The 15,652-nt window shown below is 29.9% G+C and overlaps 1 protein-coding gene across 4 annotated transcripts in view; it reads right to left on the reverse strand.

The window, feature by feature from the left end:
- Positions 1 to 5,070: 5,070 nt before the first annotated feature.
- Crtc (CREB-regulated transcription coactivator) overlaps positions 5,071 to 15,652 on the reverse strand; it is a 174,503-nt gene continuing 163,921 nt past the window's right edge. For all 4 annotated transcript variants that reach the window (XM_067267558.1, XM_067267559.1, XM_067267557.1 and 1 more), the window contains one exon: positions 5,071 to 8,495. In XM_067267558.1, the coding sequence (XP_067123659.1) occupies positions 8,266 to 8,495 (230 nt within the window). In that variant the 3' untranslated portion in view covers positions 5,071 to 8,265. The remainder of the gene's footprint in view (positions 8,496 to 15,652) is intronic.

The following is a 15,652-nucleotide window of genomic DNA, read 5'->3' on the forward strand; positions in this document are numbered from 1 at the left end:
TGTTTTACTATTGTTATTAAGTTATAAATTTGTTACACAATATAAATTTAATTTAACAAAATATTATTTAAATTTTATTTAACCGCGCAAAAGCAAAATATAATCAAATTAATGTATGTACTCACCTTTAATTTTTACTGTCTCTCTAACCACGATATCAAACAAAAACTTTTTAAGCTGTTGCGATTTACACGATTACACGTTTAAAATTAAAATAAAAGAAATTATCCCGGTGCGTGCATTTCTATGCTTTGACCACAGACGAGTATTTTCCTGTAAAATCTTCCTCGCGACCGACGTGAAAAATAGCTTAAGACCAGTTAAAACAAGAAACTGTTATACTTGCCACTTGTTGTGGCCTGAATAAGTTGTGTATATAAAATTTGAATTTCAAATATAATTAATAATATTTAGAATAGTACATATATTCAAATAATATTAGAATAGTAATATTTTAATGATAATATTTAGAATAATATTTATGTATTATATTAATTTAATGATAAATTAATTTTTCCCCTTTTTTTAAGGCGGCTCGCGCCGCCCCCTAGGCTTGCCGCCCGGGTGCCCCGCACCCTCTGCACCCCCGGGTCGGAACGGCCCTGGTCTCATTCGTTTTAATCGCGCGCAGTGACGAGAAGCAAAGTAATAGCAGTAAAAACACTACATATATATGAACATTCGATTTGTATCGCAAGTCACGTTATTTCAATTAAAAAAATGTTCCCCTGAAAGGAGTTAGATTCATAACTTGCACGATTCTATTGCTAACAGGAAAAGTGGGCTGTACTGGGGCAAAATACACTATACTCCACGCAGGCAAGTGCAATGTGTTACCTGTCACAGTAATGGCACGTCTATTTTGTGCTATATCATCGTCTCAGTAATTCAGTGACTATAATATATATATATTTAAACTTCAATCCTTTTTTGTAAGAACTATATTTAGTTGATTATTTTGTTAAATTTTTTCCCAATAGATAGCTCTACGTGTAAAGTCAGCAATCAGATGCAGACAGAAATTAATTCATGTATAGAAATCCAATCGATATTTTGAGATGAGATGTGTGATATTATCTAAGTTAGAAACATTTGAACGTAAGTGCCGAGTTTCATAGCAATTCGTCGAACGGTCTAAACGTGCATAGCAAACAAACAAACAAACAAGCGAACAAATATCCCCATTTATGAAAATACTTGCAGGTAAGCCCGGCGTTGTCCGGGTAAAAAATAAGAACAAACATTAGGATTATTAGATTATTCCGTACTTCTAATCCTTCTATTAAATCATATTGTAGTATTTGATTTATATAACTACAAAGGATATCTTACGTAAGGGTTCACTGCACCAAGTGACCAATCTAACACATTTTAAAAGTTCTTTAAATTGTTCGCCGGTAACCTCGTATTATGTAAATAGATGACTGACACGACTCTATTACTAACAGGAAAAGTATAATGAGCAGGAGCAAGACACCACTAAAAGAATTGAGAACATCGTAACGAAATGTTGCAGTCGGGCATTTTGACGACGTCACAATAAATAATCGCTGGTTAGAATTAGTTTGGTTTATTTAGTTACTGTAACGCAACACGCGAGCGATCTGCCGATCCCGGGAAGACTTTTATGTAAAGCTGGCCCCTATTTAGGTGTTACTAACGCGAAGAAAACCCGGAAAACTGCACGTGGCCAGCACGTTGACCTTACCAAAACCCACGACAAACTAATTACTGGTGTTCGAAAGCAGCTTTTGTGTGTAAAGCAAAATGGACGCTTGTGTGTATAATACGATATTATAAAAAAAGTGGAGGTGACTGTTGATAAAAATATTTTGGAAAGATTAAATTCTTTATTGCAGTTCTTGAACTAAAACATTACTTTCGATTGTGACTGGAATTAAAGGATAGATTACGGCATCCGTGTTTAGCTCGAGCGGAAAGCGTTTCTAAACTTTAATGCAACGACAGGTAACTATAGCTGCTCGTGACGTCATTTTCCCTACACTCTAGCTACATAAAGAAACGCGGCCTATCGTTCATAAATGAAAAAATCTGAGTAGTAAGTGCTATATGCTAACTGTTGCAATAATTAAGTGAATGTATCAATAATATACTTTTTTTTTTTAAATTATATCATTTCGTAAGAATTATATTGTTTATGATTTTGTTAGTTTTCTTGCCAATAGATGGCGGTATGTGTAAATTAACAAATTGAATGTTGATAGAAATTGATTTACAGAAATTTAATAAATATTTTGGAGTGGGATGTACGACATGATTTAAGTTAGGAGTACGTAAGCGTAACTGCCGAGTTTCGTAGCAATTGGTCGAACGGCCTAGGAGTGTATAGCGAACAAACAAACAAACATCCTCATTCATATTAGATTTCATTCATATAACGCATCTTAAAAATGTTTTTAAATGTGTTAGATGGGTCAGTCGGTGTGATAACCCTTTACATAAAATGACCCTGGCAAGAAGTCCTATTGTGATGACAAGGCATTTAGATCTACTAGTCTAATGTCTTTCATGTTAACTTGTTGTGAGACCCAGAAACATCCCCCAAAAAAAGGGATATATACAAATTTGTTAAGTTAAACCCCAAGATTATAACTTTTATAAGTGTCCACTCGGCAACACCATACTTTGACGTTGATGCTCAAAGAGTAACGGGAAAAAAAATTTTAGGTAAAGAAAATTTAGAAAGAAAAATATTAAAAATTTAAGACGCAGTTTAGAAAGCAAAACGAAAATAGAAAGAAAAAAATATCAAAATGAGCGTAGGTGTCATAGTCAACGATTAAACATTTTGATTTTCCAAATTGAAGCTCTGGATATCAAGGAAATTATATTAGCTACTTTTCTGTTTATTGAGGGTCTTTGACAAAACCTCTTTCGAGGCTTTTGAGCATGGTTTTAGTCCTGTTCTTGTTCATTACATTCGACTTTATACTTCATCGCTGCAGTATACCTTTTCAGAACTTCCGAGATCATCTGTGGTAAGAGCTGCTCTCAAGGTGATGATCTCTCATCTTTGTTGTGATTTCTTGTCATGGATGGTCTCTTGAGAAATCTTAATAGTTCTGGGTATATGCTTAGAAATATGTTGGGAGGTCTGACAGAGTTGGGATATTTCTCAACACTGTCAGACCTCCTTCAAAAGAACCTGTCTCATGCAGACAGTCCAGAAGCTAGGAATAAATCATTGGTGCTAAAGAGGCAAGCTGAAAAAATTCTGACATTTTTGTTTTCCAGCCACTACAAGTTTATTAGTTACAGTCTGTGTAAAACATGTAACAGTAGCCTACATTTATGTGATAAATAATGTATTTTTATTATATGATAAATGAATGTTTCGCAGAGTTAAAATTATAAAACAGAATCATTCAGTGAAAAAGTAGCACACGAGTAGAAAGAATGATTTTTCATCCACAGGATTTAATCTGTTGTATAGATAGATCCAAAACCAATAGTACAGAACAGTAGTGCAATTGGAGGAGGAGTGAGGGGGCAAGTGCCCCCTCACTCCTCCTCCAATTGCAAATTTTCTTTAGGGGCACTTGCCCCTAAAGAAAATTTCAAAAAACTGAAAAAGAAAAAAATGAAGAAATAGTTATTTTTATTTTATAATGCTTAAGAAGCAGTACTTGAAATTAATTTTTATTACTATAACAAAATGGGAGAAAAATTGCCAGTTTTTTAGGTTTCTGATTGCACTAGTGGTACATAAGCTGGTATTTGTGAGGGACTTTCAGTTTTTTTGTCCAATTGGGCAAGTTTTCTACTGTATTTCAAGCTAAGTTATTGGCTATTATTTGGTGTATTTGCATTTTTTTATGTAGATGTTTCGTTAATAAGACTATCTACATTGTCTTTTACAGTTATGGCTGCTTTGAAGGCACTGACTTTTGTCAGTTTACTTCAGCACTTGTTTGAAAGTGCTATGTGTTTCACAATGAACTGGCTGTCTGTAGTATTTTTTTCTTGTGGGTGCAAGGTATGAGGAAGTAGTTGGCAATGTAAGGATCAATCTACTGGCCAATAAGTAAGTTCCTGATCCTTTTCCAGTCATTTGAAAGCAGTGGAGGACAACTCCTGGACTAAGCAGAATAACATTTTTGTCTTGCTTGTTCTGTGTGGACTATTGACTTTCTAACTTATAGCAATAATCATGTTTGCTTTTTGGTTGGCATTGTGACTAATTTTGCTCACTTTCATAAACAACTGTGCCATCTTAAACTTTCTTCCTCGACTTTTTGTTGCCGTTGCAGCTCAAACTGAGGAGACTTTCCGCACCTCACTTGTAAAAGTGCTGACCTTTGCTTGGATAAGCTTGTTCACCAATACTCAAAAAGGAAGAATCTTGATGTCTTCCAGCTTTTAGAAATTGGACTTCTGTAGTAATTTTTCACAGGGTGCACATAAATGATATGTAAGAACATAGTCAAAAGTACTTTGACTACATCCTCACTTATCACTTAAGACCTTTCAAGACTCCTGGACTCAAGATTGAGGATTACATAACCTCTACATAACAGTGGCACACTCAGGATTTAATTAAATTTAATTTAACTACAATATTAAAAATAATTTATCATAAAATGGTGCAATTTTTAATCATATTTTTAATTTAAAATATACGTTCTCCACTTCAAATTAGTAATGGCTTGCTTCTGTACATCATACTTTTCCTTTAACGATAGAGTTGTGCCGGTCATCTATCGAACACCTTTCAGGGAGAAATTTTTGAAATGAAATAACACGACTTCTGGTTTGCATTGGAAGTTCATATTAGTTAATTGAAGCTCCTGCCCCTAAGATTTCCATACCCGGTCTTGTCTTTCATCTATATAACTCCATTCTCGAGATTAAGGAAAGACAGTGAAAAGTTATAGGTCTACAATTTTTTCAGATTGCAGCCCAAAAAAGTAGTTTTTTAAATAATTTATTTCAAATTTCAATTATAGTTTATAGATTTATTATAAATACATACATTTATAATTTTTGTTTTGTAAAATAAGTATGTTATTGGTAAAATCTCATTAGGATTAAGAATATACATAAGACCCATTACTGAATGAATAAATTTTATTATAGACTTCACAAAGTAGACAACATTCCAAAAACAAGCCAACAAGTTACTTTAAATAACATACATACACAATCCTTACATCAGAAGCATTAAAATTTTCCCCTACACATCACTTCCAAATTAAAGTGAAATTTAGAACTGTATTAGGTTATTTTTTAATTACATCATATTTATAATAAGAAAAAATTTCAAACAATGATATTTTGTTAATTTTTAACAATCGTATAACAACACTGGAAGTATAAATTTAGTGGAATTTAAAAACATTTATTATGACAGATTTATGTACAAGGAAGAAAGTGGAAATATATAGTCTTAAAATGCCCAAATTTGTATAAAATTTGCCTTCATTATTCCAAACATCCATTTACACAAAGTCTGTTCTTTACAACTATGACGACCTACCGCTTTAAAAGCAGTTTATCGTCACGATCTTCTTTGATTATTAACACCTATAAATATCTTGAAATTACATTTAATAAGGATACCGTGTAAAATGTACATTATGATATATAATAACTATACATTTACCAATATTTACAGTAAGTCAATGATTTAATTTTCCTGTTCTGCATTATTTATCAACTATTCAATATGGAACAAGAGTTAACATTGTTAAATGTACAGATTTCTAATCATCGTAACATTTCTCAATTATTTATTAATTTTTTTTTATTATAAAAATTGTATATAATATGCATAGATAGAAACAACACTAAAATTAACTAGCTATTTAAGTTCAATTTAATTTTATAAAACTATAGCCGAAATCCCGTGTTGTCAAATAACACAGTACAGCTATGAATCTCGAACATCAAAACAGCTCACAAAAGTTTTTCTATTGAATTTTTTGATATTCCAATAAATTAAATGCATGCGTCTGCATTGTAAAAAAGTTAAATCAATAACTTACTTAACGACCACACATAATTTGTACATGGATGTTTGGCAAACAATTTGGCGAAAACACCGACTCGTTTAAATAAAAAGTTAATTCCGTTCGCAAATTAAATACGATCGATTTAATTTTCTAAGCAATTCCAATGACATAAAACAATAAAATGCTTTCCGGAGTCATATCGTACTAGAAAAATCATATTATTTAATGTTATTAAGAAGTTTTATTTTGAATAAATATACAATATTTACATGCAGTCGGAATTATAGTAAAACTTTTTCGATACATTTTTTCGACAGATTTCGTAAAAAGTTTTACGTGATCTAAAAATCCGTCTGCATGGAAATAGATATTTAATCAAGATGTAAAATAAAAATATTCTGCTTTTATTTCATAACTTGATTCGATTTTTCAACGCTTTTTCTTTATTTTACAAGTTTCAATAAATGTATTTAAATTCATTTGTTCAACAGGCCTCTAAAATCTACAACTCAGATACAATATATAAAAACAACTGATTATATATATATAATATATATATATACTTTTTATGAGCAATGAGGTATCTACTTTGTGAAATAAAACAAATTATACTCTAAAATAAAATTTAATATGGTATATCTCTTTCATTCTGTATATCTCATGCTTTTAATCAAATTAGTTTTATTGCACATATTTTTTTTAATGATGTGAAGGGGAAAGTTTACAACAATGGTTTTTTTTTTCTAATTGCACTAAATAGTATACAAATTTTATGGAATTAACAATTATTACTCTGCACTATATCCATGAATAACATTGCTTTAAATTTTATAAATGAACAAATTTCAAGTATTTTTATTTTACATTTTGTTTCACATTTGATTTTTTTTTATTAACAAGAAACAGTGAATTTGTAATAAAATGAGAGGAATTGAGAAAAGTATTAAAATCGTCCACATCGATTTATATTTATTTATAAAGACATAGTGCAGAGCCAAATTAGCCAAAACCAAACCGTTTTGATCTTAAATTGGTTCTGTGCCACAGTTAACATGGGAGAATTAATATCACCAAAGAAGTCGATTAATTATCTAAACTGTAAAGAACAAGAGATATACAACTATGAGAGATGCACAGTAAATGACATGAATAAAAATGTATTTTCAAATGGCTGTACACATCACATAAGCTTTTTTAAGTTTAAAATGGACTGAATGTCCATTAAAGACAAGCTTATCTTATGCATGTAGAGATTTGGAATTTGACTGAACATTATAATAAAAGATTAATAAAATGTAGAACTACATTAACGATGATAGTTCATTCCAGTCGAAAGCCTTTATGGTCCAAAACAAACTGACCGATGCTAAATTTTTAAATATACTTTATACAATTATTTGTGATTATATAATATTCTTACAAATGTACAAGAAAATAAATAATATTACAATAATGGCATTTTATGATTTCTGTTCCTTATAAATTTTATATTTTTAATATAATGTTAGGTTTAAATTATTAATAATAAGCGAATTTCGTAAACGTGTAAAATGTTTTTGTAGCGATTAACAATTTTTATGACAAAAAATTTTTTACAATTAATTTTTTTTAAATAGTGTTTTGGACCCTAAAGACCAGTTTCCAATGAGTTTGAATATTCCATTTTATAATATGCATATGCAATTGATAAATCAACTTGAGATAAGATGGCATATGCAAGTAATTTACAGAATGAATTTATTATTTATGAAATCTGAAGCTCCTGCTTTGGTCATGTTATTTGTACAGATAAGAGCTTCATTCTTTTTTTTTTTCTTTCTTGAATTCTTAATACTGCAACACATCTTCATGTTCTGATATTCAGAGCAAGCTATAGAATTTATGGCTGATATAGATATGTACACAATCAAGAAATTTGGGAGTCTATATATATATATTCCACATAATGTACTCCTAAACCAAGTCCTTAGGTAGTCTTAAGAGAAATAATTCTGAGCTTGTTTCAAGAGGTTCCACACATATACAAGTGAACAGAAACACTCACTAGTTTTTAATAAATGTAAAATGACTCTTTGCTTTTATTGCAGAGTTCTTGTCTTTTCACAATGGTTTTGGTAAATTGAAAACCACCACAAAAAATACTTTTAAAGAATGGAAAAGAAGTCATGATGATATCAATAAGCAACATACAGCACCCAAATACTTTTATAACCATCCACAATATGATGACTATATGTAATATGAAACAGTTCACTAAAGTTTTGCCCCTTATTTATCAAGGGGATCATATCAACTATGATCGATCTAAACGAAAAGTTTCCTCTGTTGCAGGATCACTAATGACTGGTATGTCTGGATCTGTGAGAATCTGTAGTCCATCGAAATCAATGGGGTCGAGACCTGCACGGAGAGCATCGTCGGGAGTGAACAGTTCTGAATCAAACGAACCAGACATGCTAACCATGGCCGAACCAAGATCCTTTGCAAAATCTTGCCTCATCATTGGATCATCTGCTCCGGGTGCTAGAAAGATTTCAAAATCTGTATTATAATACTGTACTACAACTTATTTTAATATCTAATATTTAAATAAATAAATATTACCTAAATATTATATATTAAAGCACATTTGAAATTTAACATGCTTTCTTCAAGAAAAACATAAGGAAGGATATGATTAAAAAATTTTATTTTTTTTAAAAAACAAAATATATTTTAATTTGCAATAAAGCCAGATTCTTTTATATTGAAACACTTTTTTTATAATTTTTTTTTTCTTACAAATTTACATATACTTCTCATTTAATTATAAAATATCTAGCAAATTATAGCTTTAACTAAAGTTTCAAGTAAGATGATGACATGTGTATTAATAGTGTTTAAGTTTAGGTAAATATGATTATAAATATGTAAATAAATAAATTTTATAGTTCTTCAATATATATTTAAACCATCTTTCCTGACATATCATATTTTTATTTAGCTCTAAATAATTTCAAAAGTGCCTTAAAATACTTTCAAGATTATAATCTATTAACCAGTAAGGATATGTACAGTTACTTTTTACAATAGTGAAACAAGATGTATCTTATCAAAGAAAAATCACTTATTAGTCTGAATGATAATTAGCTCTGTTAACCATTCCTCTATAGCAATTGTTCTCAAATTAAGGGCTATTGAGAAAGTGCAAAGTTACATCATAGAAGTGTTAAAAACTACAACCTACACACAATATCTAGTATAATTTATAAATATAGCGTGTGTGAGAAAGATCTACATTATTATAAAATTTCATTAAAAATAAAAATGAAGTGGTCTATCAATACACCAACCACTGCCGTAAATAATCGGGCTAAATTTTGGAAAATTTTCCAAAATTTAGCCTGATTATTTCTGGCAGTGGTTGGTTTAATGGCTTTGGATATCGGGTTTCGTTTGACGTGTATTTGTGGTCTATCAAAATACAGTTTGTGATAAAGGAAGATTAATTAAACTTGAAAAGTTTTTATTACAAAAAGTAATACAAAAGCTGAAATTATTTTGCGTACATTCAACAAACCTCAACATGCACTCCTTTAGTTATGCCAAATTGATAATCTTTGCAAACTCCATTGTTACACAAGAACTGTGCTAAAACAACACTTGGCAACAAATTAGTTATCTATTGGACATTCTTCATGTGACTAAAGGGGACATGTTGAGGTCCATTGAATGTAATCAAAACAACATCGGCTTTTGAATTGCTCCTGCATTCTAATTCTTTCGAACATTTTTGACCCGGTGCAGATCCCACTTGGATCGAAAACATTTGTCACAACCTATTTATTTTAATTATATTTCTGTGCTGGTATTTTTTGAAGGTTTTTTTGGTTTATTTAACTTTTGTATTAATTTTTGTGTTAAAAAAAACTTTCAGTTAATCTTTCTTCTATCACAAATCACATCCTGATAAACTGCTTCTCTTTTTTAAAATGAAATTTTATAACAACATAAATCTTTTTTGGACACCCTGTATTTGATTTAGTGTATAGAAAAATCATTCTTACACTGAATCAATAACTGATTCACAACACAAACAAATATATGGATTAAATGCAATCAAACATGTTTTTCATAAACCTGTGATATAGGTGACAGTTATTGGACTTCATATGAATGTATAATTTATAATTCTGGTTTATGTCTATTTTGTTTTAAAACTAGATTTTAAAATAGATACAAAAAATAAAAACTATCGATAATAATAGTAAGGAAAAGCGGTAACAAACACAAAAGTTAATAGTTGTTGGGCTGCAATTTGAAAAAATTGTAGACCTATACATTCACACTGTTGTCTATCAGTCTGTCCTTCCTTAATCTTGAGAACAGAGTTAGATAGATGAAAGCCAAAACCAAATATGGAAAGACTAGGGGTAAAAATTTCCCCTGAAAGAAGTTAGATAACTGGCACAACTCAATTGCTAAAGGAAAAGTATGATGTACACAAGGGCAAGACACTACTAATTTGAAGGAGGAGAGCATATATTTTAAATTAAATAAATTAAAAAATACGATTAAAAATTGTAGCCTAGAATTGTGACATTGTTTGAATTTAGATTTCATATGTGTTATTAAAGACAATGAAAAATATTTTAAGTGGGTTATATGTTTCACTATGTTCATAGCTAAAAATATGCTTCCAAATAAATGAAATGTCATTTACACACTGTTCATAGAAGTTTGATAAATCCAGTAAATCCAGAATTTTTCTCAATTTAAAATGTAAACAAATCAAACTTTTCTAAACAGTCTGTTCTAGCCAAGTCACTTTCTACCTCGTATAGTGTTGCCTACCATATTGCAAAAGTGTAAGTAACCTTGTAGTATTAAAAAGAGAGATGAATCTAGTCAGTAAGTAATTTGAAATAATAATATGCATTATACAAAAATAATGCAAAATTTATTATTAACAGATTACAAAATACAATAATTGTATTGTGCGGTACGCTTCTTGTCTAGTCTTGTGTTCAATTATACGAGCGCTAAGGTGGCTTTTCTTTTTCGCTAGACTTATTTTATCTAATGTCACAACTCCTGCATTTCTCATAGTCCATGTAATTTTGTAACATTACAATAAATTTATGCTAACTTGTATACATTACGCTAACCTGTATGTAATTTTCCCTGTGTAGTTGTAACACAAGAGTTGAAAAGAGACATAACTGTCCAAAATGCATACTCAAAGAAATAAAAAGTTTTTCTAAAGCTTGTCCTCCTGTTTATTGATGGTATAATAAGTCTAGCAAAAAAGAAAAGCCACCTTAGCGCTCGTATAATTGAACAATTATTGTATTTGATTTGAATATAAGTTAATATCACACAGGAAAGAAATGTTTAAACTGATGTATTTAAAAACAAAGGTTATTTAAATACAATTTTAACACTTTTATTAGTTAATTTATTAAAATAATAATAATCTATATTATATGGATAAAGTATAACTTAGTGTTACTTTACATTTCGGATTCAAATTTCTTTTCAGTGTTGAATATTTTAAACAATATTTTAAATGTATTTATCTTTTTACTTACATATACAGTAAATCTTGGTAATCTGACAAAAATGTTGGATTAAGGAGATTGTAGAATTATAGAAGAAAGATTAATTTAATAGTTAATCATTGAGAAACATTTGTTTATTTGCATAATATTAATATATTGTATTCATCAAAAACATATAGAAATGGAAGAAGATATGAAAGGAGAGTAATCATATGTCACTGTATTTTAGAATTCTCAAATTAATCTCTAATCCTTTTAATAAAATAAATTTCAATAATTTAAAATAAAATAATTTTCATTTGTCTTTTGCTGTTTTGTCATCTGAGTAATTAGTAATCAGTGTCGTCAAGTTGGTGGAGTTCCACTAAATTTTAGGGAAGTACAGCTCATTTCATGAATTTTGGCCAAACTGTAAAAAGTGCAGTAGCAAAGACCAATCTATTTATTATTTAGTGAATGGAACAATTGTTTGATGAATCTGTGACAAGATCACAGTGTGTTACCAAAGAGGACTCTCAAACTTTATAAAACTTCAGACCCTTGACCGATTATCACGTATGCCCGGTTAAAATATAAGAAATGATCTATACAGTATTTTTGGTAGAAAATTTTTGTATTTGTACATTACTGTGTTATAAGATATCGTCCTTTTTTCCACAGCCTAAGATGACAAGCCTAACAATCTTTTATACTGGGCCAAGTTTGAGTGTTCAAACTTGGGCTCGATATCATGCCATTTTTAGTGTAAACTGAACTACTGGAAAGCTTGTCTACAACTTGGCAATACCCAAGATACTGGACTTATCAAACTAGCAAATGGCCAGATTACCAAGATTGTACTTTATATCTATTTTCAACTATTAAGATTCAATTAGAATCTTGTTTTCAAATAAGTTTATTTATTATATCTAAATCTTTTTGAGGAATACTTGTAACAAACTTATATCAAATTGAAAAACAAGAATGCTCTGTATCTATTATGAATTTATCATCTATTCATTATAAAGATGATAAATTCATAATAATTTGTCCTTAGTTAATCTCAAGAACAGAGTTAGATAATTGAAAATCAAGACTAGATATGGAAAACTGATGGGACAGAGGCCCTCAAATAACTATACATAAACTTCTGGTCTAGACTGGAAGTCATGGGTTATCAATTCAAAATTTTCTCCAGTATGGAGTTAGATAGATGACAAGCATGACTCAATTGTTATCAGGAGAAGTATGATGTACAGAGGCAAGACCACTAAAATGCGGACCAGATATGGAAAGTTACTGGCTAGAGACTCCAATTAACAGAAACTTCCAGTCTGAACCAGAAATCACAGGATTTTTTCAAATTAAAAGATGATTAAAAATTGCAGCCTGGTATTGTAATGATGTCGCAATAAATAATTGCTCATTACATTTAAAGTTATCTGAAAATCTTCTGATTTTAACTGAATTTTAATGCAAAAACAGAATTTTTGTTTTATTTACATAAACTGTTGGCATGAAACATTTCTTATTAATTGAATATATTTAATACAAGATGGTAGCATAACTGCCAATCTCTAGTCAAATTATTTAATTTCTAATATTTAATTATAGCCTTTACATAGCCCGAGAATTTGGCATATTCTTTGGCACGTTTATCAGACATTATCTGTGATATTTTTTTATTTTCTGCAAATTGAATTTGCATTCGTGGTTGGTTCATTCTGTGGTATAAGAAAAGATGACAACGATTCACAGTCCTTAATAATTTTCTTTGAATAAATGTTATACATAAAATATTTGAATATTTTTTTCGGCGTGGAATGCATTATCGTATTTTACGTTAATTTATATGGGAAAAAATTGTTTTGCTTAACGAGTAAGATTCTGGAATGAATTATGCTCATTAAGTGAGGTTCTGCTGTATACATATATATTTTTTAAAATTTGTTATAAGTGGATTAAATATCTTCATCAGGAACAGTTTTAAATCTAGTGTGTTTATTTTTACAGAAGTTGGGGATAAAACTGCAAAACTGCTTAGAATTGTAAGCAAAATTTTGAACTATTTTATAAAAACAATTTGAATATTGTAGTTTACGTTCATTTTAATAAGTTTTGGTCATAACATTATAGACACACAAGTATCTAGAACTTCCAGAGTATTATCATTTCCTAATTTTTTTCTGCTCTGATTCCTCAGTTTCTTTCAATAGCATAACCAGATCTGATGTAAAGGGGTTGCCCAAATTAAAATTTAATATGAATCATTATACATTTTACTAAATTTTTCATTTAATACTTACAAGTATAAATTACTAAGTCAGCAGTTATAGTTTATTATATTTGTTAACTCCACAGTTAAATTAATAAGACATTAACAGAAGAATTTAAAAGCAATAGAAGTGTTATTTAGTTGTCTTGTCTCTGTTATATTATAAGAATTGTAAAAGTCATTTATAATAGTATGAAGGTTTAGGCACGTGTTCAGCAAGTACACTATCTGTAGAAACAGACAAATCGTCATTTAATAATAGGGGAAGAGAATTCTGTGTGTGAAGGTAAGCTAGATAAGTAAATGATTGAAAGTAAATAAAATACAAATACCAAAAAAAGACATTAAAAATTACATAATCTATATAAGTAAGGAATAAATTTAGTAACAAATTACATAATTTGGATTTTGTAATGTGAAACCTTTAACATGTAACACGAAAACGAGAGCGAGAAAGGTCAAAACAATTGTTGTGTGGTGAACATTTGAAAAACTCATTTTCTTAGGAGGGACAAGCAAACTTTCCCTTCCTATCTGACAAGTATTCCAAAATGATTGTATGTAATACAACATTTTAAAAACAAAATCCTGGTGGTAGGAATGTCCAAACATTCATCTTAATATCCCTTTCTTAAATTTTTGTAAAAGAATGTACAATAAATCCTCGTTAGTTCAAAATTCAAGGGACAAGATAATCCCAACTTTGAATTATCAAATTCTGTACAGTATGCCAAATGACATGTAATTGATATAATTTATTAAGCAAACGAAATATGACTAATTATACAGAATGCTATTTTCTTTAATTAATAATAAGAATATAAATATGATGGTAAATAACACATGTCTGGTGAGAACTTTACAAGTTGCCAGATAGGTTTTATAAAAAGTAAAGCAGAATTCCTCAAAATGTAGCCAAAATTATTTTAAAAATGGCCCAAAAAGTAGTAAGTCATCCAAATGTAGTAGCTAGAGCCTACAAATATCTCAATCTGCTACTTGTATAATCTAATCTAACAATTCTGAAAACCAGCCATATTTTATGAGATAAGAGAAAAAAAAGGGTAGTCCTTGTGTAAGGTGACATCTGAAAATGTGTTACTTTAAAAGCAAAGCCATATTGACCAGATTATAGTTGTTCTTGGTCTATTGTTCTCTTACAGTGTGGAGGCACTTTGATCTAAAAAAACAAGTTAACATATAGTTCAGACAAAATTTTCACTTTGAATTTTGAAGTAGCCATATTTCGAACTAATTGAATTCCTTAACATGTAAATCTCCATATCCCTGGCTGGAACAAAAGTACAGTTACAAACTAATGGGATTTCGAACTATCTGAGTTTGAATTAATGATAATTTCCTGTATATTTTAACTGAATTGTTCAAAGCTTGCCATTATAGTAACAGGAACATGTTTGTTTGTTTCTGACCATTTATGAACAACATTCAAATCTAACAAATAACTGTCAATGAGAAGTAAACACATTATATGATTTAAAACAACGAGGGTCATAAGATCAATAAACACTTCAATTGGGATCAAATCTGATATCGAGTTAGTTGTTGATGCTGGCTTTCTCCTATATCTTGAGATGGTCTCTAATTCAACCTAGAAACGGATGAAGGACCGATTGTTTTTTAACCTTTATCTTCACAATCCAATCAAAATGTAAGATCAAAAGACCAACCTATAAAAACCTGTGACTCAAGATCATGGGTATCTTATTTTTTGTATCGTTACAGAAAGTTGAAGCCTGCAATGTGTTCTTTTGGTTAATTCCTGTCCAGTCCACTGTATTCTCTGTTTACCAATAACTCTCTTTACTTCGCTGGTGACAATGTCAAGGCTCATGTGTACTGTACATCTCTAATGTGCCTGACTTTAG

The sequence above is a fragment of the Centruroides vittatus genome, unplaced genomic scaffold (genome assembly GCF_030686945.1).
Source record: "Centruroides vittatus isolate TY-2023 unplaced genomic scaffold, ASM3068694v2 contig_3060, whole genome shotgun sequence".
Taxonomy (NCBI): domain Eukaryota; kingdom Metazoa; phylum Arthropoda; class Arachnida; order Scorpiones; family Buthidae; genus Centruroides; species Centruroides vittatus.